This window comes from Camelus dromedarius, chromosome 12 (genome assembly GCF_036321535.1).
Source record: "Camelus dromedarius isolate mCamDro1 chromosome 12, mCamDro1.pat, whole genome shotgun sequence".
In the NCBI taxonomy this organism is placed as follows: Eukaryota; Metazoa; Chordata; class Mammalia; order Artiodactyla; family Camelidae; genus Camelus; species Camelus dromedarius.
The window spans coordinates 48,990,412-49,005,564 of NC_087447.1; the positions used below are offsets into that span (position 1 = coordinate 48,990,412).

General features: G+C 34.7%; 1 protein-coding gene across 2 annotated transcripts in view; it reads left to right on the forward strand.

The window, feature by feature from the left end:
* The window catches only part of RNF169 (ring finger protein 169), an 82,284-nt gene that overhangs the window by 40,713 nt on the left and 26,418 nt on the right, over positions 1-15,153 (forward strand). For both annotated transcript variants that reach the window (XR_010383421.1, XM_031460337.2), the window contains exons 3-4: positions 5,947-6,093; positions 11,415-11,533. Coding sequence is in view for 1 of the 2 variants with exons in the window: in XM_031460337.2 (XP_031316197.2) it covers positions 5,947-6,093; positions 11,415-11,533 (266 nt within the window). In the remaining variant the exon portion in view is untranslated. The remainder of the gene's footprint in view (positions 1-5,946; positions 6,094-11,414; positions 11,534-15,153) is intronic.

Below are 15,153 nucleotides of genomic sequence, written 5' to 3' on the forward strand. Positions count from 1 at the left end.
CTAGTGAGTAATGATGTTGAGCATCTTTTTGTGTGTTTATTTGCCTTTCGTATATTTTCTTTGGTTTAATGTCTTTTCAAATCTTTTGCCTTTAAAAAAGTGGGTCATGTATATTTTCTTGCTGTTGAATTTTGAAAGATCTTTGTATGTTCTGGATACAAGTCTTTTATCAGGAATATGCTTTGCAAACATTTTTCTTCCTGTGTGTCAGTCTCTTCATTCTCTTAGAGTCTTCTGAAGAGCAGACATTCTTAACTTTCAAAAAGTACAGTTTATACCTTTTTTCTCTTATGGATTGTGCTTTTGGTGTTATATCCAAGAATTCTTTGCCTAGCCCAAGGTCACAAAGATTTTCTCCTATGTTTTCTTCCAAAAGTTTTATAGTTTTTGGCTTTACATTTAGGTCTATGATCTATTCTGAGTTAATTTTTATATACGGTGTGCAAATTGATGTCCCAGTTATTCCAGCATCATTTGTTGAAAAGACTATCCTTTCTTCATTGGATTATCTTTGCAACTTTGTCAAAAATTAGTTATCCATTTATTTGGTTTTTTGTTTATTTCAAAACTCTATATTCTATCTGTACCATTGATCTATTTATTTTCACACCAGTACCCTGCTGTTTTGATTATTGTAACTTTATAAGTTTTGAAATCTGTTAGTGTTAATCCGCCAACTTTGTTCTTTTTCAAAGTTATTTTGACTTCCTGGTTCTCTGTATATCCATCTGAGTTTAGTTATTAACTTGCTAGTTTCTACAAAAAAACTTGCTGGGATTTTGACTGGGATTGCATTGAATCTATAGATCAATTTGGAGAGAACTGACATCTCAATAATATTGAGTCTTCAGACCTGTCAACATGGTATCCTTCTATTTTCTTAGGTCTTCTTTAGTTTTTCTTAGCAGTGTTTTGTGGATTCTAGTTTCCAAATCTTGTCAGATTTATCTTATGTATTTCACATTTTTGATGTTAACTGTAAATGGTATTATAATTCCTATAAGTATATAAAAATCCAGTTGATTTTATATTTTGATAGTCTATCCTGCAACCATCCAAAACTCACTTAGTAGTTTTAGTAACTTTTTTGTAGGTTCTAGTGGATTTCCTACATGGAGGATTATGTTGTCTGAGAATAATGACTGTTATAATTGGAGGACTTTACTACCAGATTTAAAAATGATAGTCATCAAGACAGTATGATATTGGCATAATGAAAAGACATAGATCAATAGACTAGAATATAGTCTTGGAATGGACCCTCGCATATATAGTCAAGTGATGTTCACAAAGACACAAAAGTAATTCAATGGCAAAAGAACTGTCTTTTCAATAATTGTGCTGGAAAAAACTGAATATCCTATGAATAAGTAAAGGTGAATTTTGATCTCTACTTTACACAATATACAAACATTAATTCAAAATAGATCATAGACTAAACATAAAAGCTAAAACTATGCAGAAGAAAAGGTAGAAGAAAAAAATTTTGACCTTGGGGTAGGCAAAGATTTACTAGATAGGAACACAAGAAACCCTAATCACAGAAGAAAAAATTGATATATTGGATTTTACTAAGTTAAAAACTCCGACTCATTTAGGAAATAAAGGCAAAGCAAAGACTGGGAGAAGATATTCTCAAAATGTATATCTAACAGTGGACTTGTATCCAGAATTTATAAAGAACTGTTGCCCTTAATAATAAGGTTAAAAAAATTGGGTAAAAGGTTTGATTGAACAGACACTTCATAAAAGAAGATAATGCTACTAAACATATGGAAAGATGCTCAACATAATTAGCCAGCAGGGAGATAACTTATTAAAATTACAATATGATGTCCTTTTACGTCCTCTAGAACAGCTAAAATTAAAAGGCTAAGAATTCCTCATGTGCGAATTAATGTGCAAATGTGACTAAGCTGGAACTCTCATGCATTGTTAGTGGGAGTGCAGTCCTCCCTCAGCATCCACAGAGGAATGGTTCCAGAAACCCTGCAGATACCAAAGTCTGTGGATGCTCAAGTCCCTTATATTAAGTGACTTAGTAGAGTTGGCATTTATATCTGTGGCATCCACGGGTTCCACCAAAGGTGGATTGATTCTGGATTTTTGATCTGCTGGTTGGTTCAATCCATGGAATCCATGTATATGGAGGGCTGACTGTATAAAATGGTATAACCTCCATGGGAAACATTTGGCTGTTTATAAATTTAAACATATACTTACTACTTGACCCAGCAAACCACTTGTAGCTGTTTAGCCAAGCCTAAGAAAAACATCTGTCCACAAAAAGACATGAATGTTCATAGCAGCTTTGTTCATAGCAGCTTTATTCATAACAGCCCCAAACTAAATACAACCCAAATTAAATACAACCCAAATGTACAACACTTAAGTGGATAAACAAACTGTGATATATTCATACAATGGAATATAGCTCATCCATAAAAGGAATATAATAATAAACTCAGTAACATGGATGAATATCAAAAATATGCTGAGTGAATGAATCCTGATGTAAAGGATTATATACTATGTGATTTTATAACATGCAAAACTAACCTGTAGTCATAGTTACCAGATTAAAGGTTGCCAAGGGCTGTGTAGGGTAGGAGATAGATGGCTAGTGGGCTTGAAGGGACTTTCTTGGGTGGTAAAATGTTCTAAATCTTGATTAGGGATATGGTTATATGGATATACACATTTGTCACAATTCATAGAGCTATGCATTCCATATGTGTTCATTTTATCATATGTAGATTATTCCTTAACGTGGTTGATTTTTTAAAAAAATCAATTCTAAGTGAATTATACATCTAAATGTGAAAGGTCAAATAATAAGCTTCTAAAAGATAACATGGGAGAATTTCTTAAATAGGATATAAAAAGCACTAATGTTAAATTAAACTACATTAAAACCTAGAACTTCTAGTGTTCAAAAGACACTACCAAGAGAGTAGCAAGTTACTGTGAGAGGGGAAAAAAAAGTGTGTATCTTGTATGTATATTTTTTCCTTGAAAATTGCCTCATATCCAAAAAATATAAATAATTCCTAAAATTACTAGGAAAAACCCAAATATTTAAAAGAAAAATGGGCAACAATGTGAATAGGCACTTCATAAAAGAGAATTTCCAGATAGTCAGTAAACATATGAAAAGCTGCTCTACATGTTCAGTCATCAGAGAAATGCAAATTGAAGTCATAATGTAGTGGCAGTATGTATGCACTGAAATGGCTAAAATAGAAACACAGTGCTCACAAGGTTGAGAGCAACTGTCATTCTGCTACATTGGGTTGGAGGGTGGGAGTGTAATCTGAATAACCAATTTGGAAAACTGATAGCCTTGAGATGCATTTCATACTATTTCTCATATTGTTCTCTGTAGCCAACTATTAGGCCAGCCACTTTTACTGGCTTGTTGTCTCTCCTTGTTATGCTATTCCACCCTTAACTCGTGCTCCCCAATAAAATATTCATGAATAAGCCTTCTACTCAGACTCTGACCAGCTCCCCTTAACAAAGAATTATCTGCCCCAAAATGTCAGTAGTGCTGAGGTTGAGAAATGCTAGTATCTGAAGTTCCAAAGGTTTGCTTAAAAATCTAAGCTCTTCAGTATTCAAACAGTGACTTTAGGAAATAACCATGAGTGTTAAGTTTTGTGTCTATAAAATGATAATGATAGATACAAACAAAACCCTTAAGGATTAGATAAGATAAGCTCTATAAACTTAATGCCTAGGCCATAGAAGAGTTCAGTAAACAGCAGCTGTTGTTATTTCCTATTCAAGTTTCCATGCTACTTTCTGACACTCTCTGAGCCATTTTCCCTGAGTATAAAATCTCCTTCCCAGAGACCAAGTTCTCAAATCCTTACAAATAATCACCAAAAGGGTCAAAAAATAGCATCTGCAGAACCCAGTATAGAGATAACACTATTAATGTGAAGATTTAAATGAATATATGGGTTTTTTCAGTTTTGTAAATTTTCAGCATTAAGTTGATGCTGTGTTAGCAGCGACTCAACATTGCAATGAAAAGATTGTTTTGCCAGCAACACATGTTCATTGTCAAAACTTTGAGAGCATCAATAAACACTAGGAGGCAGAGGGTACATTCCAAAACACTAGAAAAGCCAGAGAACATAGTATGTAAATACTACTAAGCACTAAATAAAATAACACTAAAATATATAAAACAGGAAATTTAAAATTTAGATTTTTATAAAATAGTAGTATCTGTGTATGTATACATTATTGGAGGCTATCCTGTGCATTTAGGGTGTTTAGTAGCAATTCCTGGCCTCTGCCCACTAGATGCCAGTAGCACACACCTTATCCCCTCAGTTGTGACAATCAAGAGTGTCCTAGACATTGCCACATGTTCCCTGAGAGGCAAAATCATCTTTGGTTGAGAACCACTGAGATAAACGTAGATTTGAATTCCAGCTCCAAGGCCTTGGCTCCATAAATTTGAACACATTTACCTAACTCTTAAACCTTAGTTTTTTAAAAGTAGATTATGTACAGTGGCTTTTGCTTAGCACCTGACACATAACAGTTCAGTAAATGATGATAATTAATGTGATGCTAAAACCTGTTCTCTTTTGTGCCACTCTGCTTGTCTATCCTCTAAAAATGAATGCCTCTTTGTGTAGCCTGTGGTCATATTCTTGAATAAGAGTGTCTCGTCTAAGATCATCAAAAGGCATTGATCTTATATGTGGGCAATCAGCATAGACTTCAGGTTTGCTTTCTCCCTATCTATGGATTAGCCTCCTTTCTCTTGTTTTCTTGTATGACTTGGGCAGAGTTGGGAGTACATTATTTCAATTTCCTCCTGAATAACATTGTATATGGTGTTCATTGCATGTTCATAACCTCTTGAGTTAGACTCAGCATGTTAAAGACTAGTTAGGGTTTATTGGAATCATCCTGTAGAAATTGGAAAAGATAAGACTGAATCTTTATTGTTGTTTATTGTTATTGTTGTTTTTGTTTTTTAACCTTGAGTTGACTGTCAATAAAAAGACTTTATTTTTTTATGAGTATAATTAAAAGTATTAGTAGCCTGGAATTGCTTTGATATACATTTTGTTATTTAAATTTTATTAAAACCTTAGGCAATGAAAAGAAATTAAAGAAAGGTTAGGATAGGGAACTCTTGTTATACTATAAGTATATAGCAAGATACTACAGTAAGTACTTTATATTATTACCTCGTTAACTTCTTAAAACAGTATCTGCAAAGTAGCATTATCCCTGTTTTGTAGGTGAACATATGATGGTTCATTTGCCCAAGATCATACAGCTGGTAAATAAGTGAGAGAACCACTAGAACCCAGATTTTTACTCCAAAGCCCATCTTATATTCATAATGCCATGCTACACTCCCCCCTCCCCCCATGAGGAGCATATTACTCTGCCTTAAATTTCTTTGTAGACCATGTATCTTGACCTTTCCTCTAGATCACAAGATAACTGCATAAATTGTAGGATACTGGAACTGAGATAGTCCAGTTACTTCTGTTGCCAGTTGGCCCAAAGATCTGGCTTGCCTAGCCCAGCTTCTCTGGCCCTCTGTGGCCTACATCTCTGCTGTTCTGGTCTGAAGCAGTTACATATGGCTTATGGGAATAAGGAAAGTTTTCAGGTTCAGCTTTTTTTGGCTAAGTGAATAAACCTCATTTTTTTAATTATATGTGTATTATCTTAGCTTTTACAATTTCATATTGCTCAGAAATGCAGAGCAGTAAATCTTAAACCATGAAGCAAATGTTTGGCCAGAGTCCAGTAAAGTAGACTTACTTAAAAATTAAGAGGGCTTTATATCCAATAAGAAAAATAGTCTCAAAACTTTGTGGTTCATTCTTACAGATTATTGAGTAAAAGATGTTTTTAAGTATAGTTGCCTAAACTCTGCTGTCTTGGTGTAATTTGTATTTTTAGCTGAGAGAAGAAAAGTTACAAGAGGAGAAAACCTCTGAAGATCAAATCCACAAGCTGTTACCAGAGGATACAGAAATAGGAAAAAGGAAAATGGATGAACAGAAAAAAAGAGATGAGCCATTAGTACTGAAAACAAATCTGGAGCGTGTAAGTAGATCACCTTTCTGATGGACAGTTGCCTCAAAATCAGCAATTAGCCCAGGTGACATGGGTCTGAAAAACATATGTTGGCGAACAATAATAGTCGTTAACTGTGCAGCTTAAGAGTAGTGAAGAATTTAGCATCAAGATGAGAGCTGGAGAAAATGGTTTACGAATGGAACAGTGAGACTTGTATGGAAAGATTAAGAGGGGGACAGTGGTGAAAAAAGTTGAGTGAGGGAAAACCTAATATAGTATAGTACTTGTGGTAAGTTTTATAATTATGTTGTCATTTTGACGTAATGTGTTGTTATTTGACATTTAAGTTCTGTATGTATTATTTCCTTAACTCGATTTCCTCAAAGTTTGTATTTTACTTCCCTTTACTCTTTATAGTGCCCCAAGCAGCACAGTTCTAGATACAGGGTAGGTCCTCAGTATTAGATTAGATACTCAGTTTAAACTTAACCTAATTAGACTTCTCATTGGGCCATATCTTGCTTGAATTTTTTCCCCTTACTTATTTACCAAGCAAATTACTGAAAATGGTTATAAATGGAAAATTTAACTAATATTTGGAAGCAGTTTTGGAGGATCCACTGATTACGCTCAAATCGATGATTACAATTGAGGTTTTTTTCCTTTAGTAACTCGTATTTGATTGGACATCTTCTATTGCTTGTTGTATGTACTTAACATATCTTTAGAATCATATATTTTAAAATATTTTGTGATTCAGGCTTGTTAGTATTTCAGGTTATATTTTTAATTTGGTGGATTTAATAAAGCTTTATCGTATATAAAGATGGACAACATAGAATAGAGGAAAAAAATCTCTGAATGAGAAGTCTGCCTCTTAAACGGGTCCCAGCATTGTAATAGACTGTGTACAAACTTTGGCAAGGTTAATTTCTCTGTGTTTTTGGTTTACTCTTTGCAGTCATTTTTCCTGAACTTCAAAAATTGAGATTACTTAAGTTTTCTTAGATTGATAGTATTTGCTGACTGTCAGCATGCACGTGGGGCTCTTTGATTCTAGTAATAATAATAATTATTATCATGTAATTATTATTAAAAACAACCATTTGCATTCCAGTCTTCTAAAAGATTCAGTTTACAAACATGAAGTTCTTGTGTACTCAGTGCTCTGTTCATTGGGAACTACAGAAGGAAAAAGACTGCAGTTGGAGAGAATACAGTTCATCTAGGAAGGCAAGAATGAAACATATGATAGTCTTATGCATATAGTATGTCTTCTGACTAATAGCCTCAAGTGCTGTATGTGGTCTCTAAAGACTGCAAACTCTGCCTCTTCACCCCAAAGGGACTGTCCATTAGGGCCCCATTAGGACAAGCCAATCTCGACAGAGAGAGCTTACTCTTTACTATGGGCCTTTGATAGAATGAACCTGCTGTTTTTGGCCTTGCCAGATCCAAGTTCCCTCCAGGAAATGATCTCTAGTATTAATTAATAACAAGAATTGGAAATTAGTCTAATTATTTTTTCTTTTGCCACTACAATCTTTGAAATAGAAATGAATTTTATCAACCTATAATTTAATCTTAAAAGGAATCAGGAAGTACAAATTCTGATTGGCAATAGCCAGGTTTGCAAATTTTTCTATGGAAAACATATTGAATAAAACTGAATCTATGAACACTTCAAGTTTTAGATTTTTATGATTTTATGTTTTTTTCTGGTTGCTTTTATATTTTTGAGGACTTATTAAATGACTAATTTTGCTCTAAATGTGTCTTAAGAGCTTTTGGTGTTGAACAAATAACTTCATTGAGCCAAGGAAACATTCAAATTGGGACTGAAGAGAAGCTCAGATGGTCTCAGTGGAAAGCCAACTGAAGGATTATATTTTAGAGAGTATTATGATTAGAACTGGACTGATCATTTTACCCACTTGCTCTAAATACCTCAGTGGCTCCCCATTTCCTGTGGAATTTAAATGAGAACTCTTAACTCCAACATTTAGGTCCTTAGTATTATTCTAGTTTATCTTTCCATCCTTGCTTACAACCCCCAAACTCTAGGGAACAGAGCTGTTTGCTTACCCCAAGTATCTAACCTTTGCTTTCCCTCCTGAGAGTCTTGGTCTTGCATTTCATCTCATTGAAACGCCACTGACCTTAACTGTTGAAAGGCTATTTATCTTTCCATGTCCAGTTCAAAAGCTGTCACCTTCCTGGAGCCTATAGGGATTCCTTACTTGTTTCTCCACTCCTGTCATCCATTTCTCCCCTCTCAACTTTCCTCTCCTCACTTTGTAACTTTTATAGGACTTACTGCATTCTTCCTTACCTTATGGTTATTTGTATGTTTATGTGTCGCTACTTGATGTGTAAGTTTGTTGAGTATAGGGAATGTGTCCTACCTATTTTTAAATCTCCTGTAGTACCTTGCACATCACAAGTGTTTGATACATGTGTACCAAACTGAATTCAAATAGAGGGAGGAAGGTGCTTATTCTAGAAGCATAGTTATCTGCTGTTACTTGTTCAGAATGGAAATAAAATAGGCACCATGTTTAATTTATTATGATTTATTGTGGTACAGTTAATACTGATAATAATGTGAATTGCTGGGAAGCAATTTGGTGTAACAATTATAGTCACATCAAAGATGATAAGGCTAAAAGTGAAAAATTGCTTCTCATCCCACAACCTAGAGATAACCCCTATAAACATTTTGGTAAGTATCCTTCCAGACTTCTTTTCTAAGTGTGTAGGTATAAAATATATTGTTTTTCTTTTCAGAAACTGCAACCCATTATATATACTGTTTTATAACATTTTAAAATATAAGTTGTGGAAGTCTTTCCATGTAAATAAAGAACCCCACATCGTTATTTAGTGGCCTGCTAGTTACTCTTTACTGTAGAATTTGTTTTAATTAATCTCCTGTTGATTTTTTGCTACCTTAGACCACCACTGTGATGAAAGTCTCTTGGCTCATTAGTTCCTTAGAATAAATTACTAGAGGTGGAATGATCAGATCAAAGGGAGTGTACCTTTTAAGACTTTCTGGTACTTCTTATTCAGTTGACCTCCAGAAAGTTTGTATATAATTATACTCCCACTAGTAGTAAAAAAGTGCTAAACTAATTTCCTCACACCCTTGCCAACTCTGTATATTATCATTCTGTTAATTTTTTTAGGCACATTTAGAAAAATATCACTTCAGAGATTTCCATCTTAGGAATCCATAGTGCTATAGGCTTATTCTTATCCAAAGTTAAAGATGAGAGGTAAATATTTTCCTATCTTATGCTCTAGGTTTTTTGGGGTAGAAATATAGAGGGATTGGGGTACCTTCTGTTTATATAATTATTTTTTATAAGGTAAATTTATTTTCAACAATTAAAAGAAATCTGGCATATAGCTATTATAATACCAAAGTTTTTTTCTTAAAAGATTAGTAGTATTTAAATTGATACAAGCAAATCTATCTTCCGTGGAGCACTTACTACTTGTTAGCTAATGTACTATGCGCTTTTAACGGTTTATCACAATCTGTGAGTAGACAAAGCATTCTTAATTTTTCAGGTGAGAAACTGAGGCTCAGAAAGATAGTGACAATGATAGCTAAGTAATAGAGCTGGGATTTAATTATTCTCTTACTTGGTACTGAAATGATTATGAAGACAGACCTAAGTAAACAGAAACTGCATTATTTATCCCCTGTTGAGTCTACTGATGTCAAAGCTTTTCCTTTTTCCCAGAGTTGAAAATTTGATTATGCTATTTATGCTATTAAAGTTTCTCCAGTGAATTTTTTGTACAACAGGGTTCTTTAAGGAGTGGTACCCTAATAAATTGAAAAGCTCTATAAATTCTAATTCTTCAACTCTTTCTCAGAGGTCATTAGGGAACTTAGCCTATTGTATGCACGTGCCTCTCAGCCTATAGAGTAACAAAGCATTTAAGGAATACAAGGTACTCTGACCTATAGGATGCCTTGCATGCCCCATCTACAACTCTAACTTTGATAGTCATTTAATCATTAGATAACTGGTTAATCATTAGATGATTAAACATTTCTTTGTTTACTTACTATATATAATGATGTTAGAAGTTTTAAAGAAAAGGTCGTCATTTACTCTTAGAGAGTTTGTCTAAAGTTCCTAAATAAGAAGCTGCAGTTCAGTGTGATTAGTTGCTCCCCCTAAAAAGACGACTCCTAATGAATCATGAGCAAATCCTCATGACACGTTGTATGCAAAAGGCACATGTAAAAGAAACTTCAGATGTAAATTTAAGGACTCAAAAGGAGACTCTAAAATAAAAGGAAGGAAATGAGTGAGTGTCATTAAGATGTAAAAAGCTGATGTAGCAGTATTTGGAAGCCCTTGCAGAGAAAGTGACATTTAAGATGCCTCTGAAAGGCCAATTGGTATTTTATAGGCAGAGAATGTAGAAGGGGAATCTTAGGCAAAGGGAATAATAGCATGTCCAAAAGAATAGGAATTTTGAAAGACTATGATGGTACATGTGGAGAAAGTAGTTTGATTGTACTAGAGCTCAAGGAGTTACCTGTGTGGGAACAGGAGGGAGAAAAACTATGAAAGAGAGTCAGATCTATTTTGTGAAGGTTATTGGATCATGCTGTGGGGTTGAGACCTTGTGACGTCACCAACAGTTATGCAGAGGAGTGACAGGATTCTGTCTGTGTGCCTGATACTGTGGAAAGGATTAGAGGGAAGAAAGACTGGAGAGTGCAAGGCTTGTGAGTAGATTATTGCAATAGTCCAGGCAGAAGATGACGAGAATCCAAGGAAAGACAATGACAGTGATTATACATGGGAAGAGTTAGATCTGAGAGACATTTTAGGAGTAGAAGGGAGTACAGTGGAAATAACATGGAGGCAGTCTGGGGACAGACACTCTGGATCTAAGTACCAGCATAGCTACTTATTAACTCTACAATCCTAGGCAATTGAACTATTCTGAGCCTCAGTTTGCCATCTATAAAAGACAGGTAATAACCCCTTCTTAGTGGGGCTGGTTAAAGAGTAAATGAAATAAAGTATTTAGAGGTGTTGGGGTACTGAAAACTTCTATACAATGTTGTAACTTTGAAGAAAAGAAAGTTGTGGATTGAAGCTTCTAACTGGGTTGGTAGTGGGACTTAGAGAAGAAAAATAAGTGAGTTTGATTTTGGAAATACTGTTAGAGATGCATTTGGGATCTCTAGGAGGCAGTTGGAAACGTAGATTGGAACTCAGAGAGAAGTGACATAGACTAGATTTGAACAATAGCTATGGGAGATGCCATGGGAACCCCAAATGGACAGTGTTGTCTCCCTTGTCTCCTGACAGTGTCCTGCACGTCTCTCAGATTCAGAGAATGAAGAACCTTCCCGAGTCAAGATGATACAGACACACCGCTCGGCATTTGTTTCCAAGAACAATTCCTACTCCTTAGCTTTCCTGGCAGGGTAAGAGGCTGATACTGAATTCAGTCAGGGTTCTTTCATTTTCGGGTATAAGACAAAAGGGACTGGGGGTGCAAAAGTACTTGTTGTAGCTACTTTGGGGAAGGTGGGAGTGGGGAAAAGAGGGGGAACTGGTTTTCAAATATGGATTAGGAACAAGGGGCTAATCTGAATTTTTGAAGAAAAGTAAGTTTGACCCATTTGTGGTATCCTCAGGATAAGACTATGCTAATTGCTCTGCTGCGAAGATAAGAAAATACTAAGTTTCAATTCCAGATGATATTTAGGAAATCAGTATGGAGTTGTTAGTACTGACAATGAGATGAGTCATACTGATATGTTAAAAGAATTAGTACGGTGGTGGTTGCATAGCAATGTGACTGTAAACTTAAAATGGTTAAAATGGTAACTTTTTTTTTTCTTTTTAAGTTTTATTAGGTAGAATTATTATAGTTTGCACATACACATTATATTGCATGTAAATACATATATACAATATACTGCATAATTTTTTTAGTTTACATATATGTACTGATTATTGTTTCTAAGAACAGATTAGAGCTTTATCTTTCTAAACGTACATAGTTATCAAAGGAATAAAGCCAACTACAAAATCAGAATCAACAGAATGCAGTAATCCAATCATAAAGGACAGTCAGTGTGCTTACAAATTTTCAAGAGATCAATCATCTTAGTTATAAATAATGAGTAGTTCATTTATGTCCTTATTATTATTTTTTAGATTCCTCATATAAATGGTGTCATATGGCATTTTTCTTTCTCTTTCCGGTCCACTTCACTTAGAATGACAATCTTCAGGTCCATCCATATTGCTGCAAATGGCGTTATTTTATTCTTTTTTATGGCTGATTGTATTGTACTGTTCCATTGTATATATGTACCACATCTTTATCCAGTCATCTGTTGATGGACATTTGGGTTGTTTCCAAGTCTTGGCTATCATAAACAGTGTCTTTTAGAATTTTATTTTTCTCTGGATATATGCCCAGGAGTGGGATTGCTGGATCACATGGTAAGTCTATTTTCAGTTTTTTAAGGAACCTCCATACTGTCCTCCATAGTGGCTGCACCAGTTCACACTCCCACCAACAGTGTAGGAGGGTTCCCTTTTCTCCACACCCTCTCCAGCATCTATTGTTTGTAGACTTTTCAATGATGGCCATTCTGGCTGGTGTGAGGTGATAATCTCATTGTAGTTTTGATCTGCATTTCTCTAACAGTGATGCTAAGCATTTTTTCATGAGCCTTCTGGCCATTTGTATGTCTCTTCACTGGAGAATTGCTTGTTTAGGTCTTCTGCCCATTTTTGGATTGGGTTTCTTGTTTCTTTGATACTAAGGTGTACGAGCTGTTTGTATATTTTGGAAATTAGTCCCTTGTCAGTCACATCATTTGCAAGTATTTTCTCCCATTCTGTAGGCTATCTTTTCGTTTTGTTGATGGTATCCTTAGCTGTGCAAAAGCTTTTAAGTTTAACTAAATCCCATTTGTTTATTTTTGCTTTTAATTCCAGTACTCCAGGAGCTGGTTAAAAAAACATTGCTGTAATATATGTCCACGAGTGTTCTGCCTATGTTTTCCTCTAGGAGTTTTATAGTATCTGGTCTTACATTTAGGTCTTTACTCCATTTTGAGTTTATTTTTGTACATGGTGTTAGAGAATGTTCTAATTTCAGTCTTTTACAGGTAGCTGTTAAAATGGTAACTTTTATGTTATATATAGTTTGCCACAATTAAAAAAATTAGCATTGTTAATAGTTTTGGGTTATTTCAGATGCATTTTTTCTTATCGGTTAAGCAACAGCAAATATTAGGTTTTCTCTGCAAGTTCTTTTCCTAAAGAGAGTTCATATGTATAAGCTTTAAAATTTTTTACACCTGTATTTAAATGAAATTAATCTGCCTTTATTTTACTTCTCTACTTTATAAACTTTTCTTTCTTAAGCCCAAAAGCATGGAGGTAAGAGTGAGTAGACCTGATCGGATGGTTATTTTGGAAGGAATCCATCGATAAATTGTGGCTGTGAGTCTTGGCAGCAGCTATTTTCACTTGAAAAATTCAAAGCAAAAAGAGCTTTGAACACTATTACAATGTTCTGTAGTCCTTTGAAAATCAAACCTCTTCCAGATGGGCAGACAGAGATATAGTTAGCCCAAGGTCATTTCTAAGTTAATCATAAAATATACATTAATTGAAAAGAATTAACTTGAACCATAAGATATATAATTATAAAGTTAAACTTTTAAATATCTGAAAAACTGGTTTGTTTAAATTTATTTATTTTCATTCCTCATCCCCTCTTCACCACTAGAATCTGGTTGCAAATTATTCTAAAGCTCAGTCTGGAAAAACTTTCTCTGTTGAGCTAGTGTCTTTTCTAAGAGCTACGTGTCCATTTGTGTTTTTCATCTTTGCTTTGGCTGTCAGGAAGTTTAGGATTAGGACAGAGTTTTTAATTCAGTCATCATGGTTTTTCAACATGGCCTATAATTTTAAAAGCTAGTTTTTGGTATACTCTTCTCATATTTATTACTTACTTCTTTATTCTCTGTTAAGGCTCAGTCTTTGTATTTTTACTGTAAGTCAACTTAAAAGTCTTCTTAGGAATAGGGTATAACCATAAACATAAATATAATCAAACTATCCTCTTTTCAGTTTAAAAGATGAAAAAAAGAAAGCGATGGAGTAATTCCAGTACTGCTATTCAGTACAAAATTGTATCTTAAGTAAATGGTGCCTAGTGAGATTTCTGGCACATGATAAGCCTTCAGTGAGTATTGCTGCTGCTACTTTGTTGTTACCTTGTCTTAAAATTCTTAGAGCTGAAGAGGACCTTAAATATTGTCTTACCTAATTCCTTTGTTTTATGGATGAGAAGATGAAAGCCCAGAGAGAGAGAATGTGGCTTGCCAAATCTTAGACTGCTAGAATAGTAGGAAGCTGAGTTAAAACTGACGTTTCTTGGCTCTTTCTACTACACTCTCTTGTCCCCTATGACCTTCTTATAGAGCCCTATGCTGCCTCTGCCCATTTTCCCACTAGACTTTAAATCCTTTACAAGCAGGGGCAAAATCTTGTTCACCACTGTATTCACAGTACTTAGTACTGTGCCAGGCACATAATAGAGGCTCAGTAATACTTGTGGAATGTTTGAATGAGATAGATCTTGTGTCCATGGGTAACTTAAAGGGGGGCTTTGTCAGAAATGGTTGCCAAACTTACAGCCTAGGGTCTCAAGGAATGGAGGACTCTAGGAGCTGTGGAGGAAACAGATTGGCTAGCAGCTGTGTTTTAGACTAGATTCCATAGGATTAGTGTGGGATTTAGGGGGGTGTCTAGTGACCACATTGATAAAGCTTTTATACTATAAAGTTGCTAGTTTTTTAATGCATTAGGAATACCTTACTTACTTATTTTTTTTACTTTTTTTATTGAATAATAGTCACTTTACAATGTTGTGTCAAATTCTAGTGTAGAGCACAATTTTTCAGTTATACATGAACACATACATATTCATTGTCACATTTTTTTTCTGCTATGAGTTACCACAAGATCTTGTATATATTTCCCTGTGCTATACAGTATAATCTTGTTTATCATC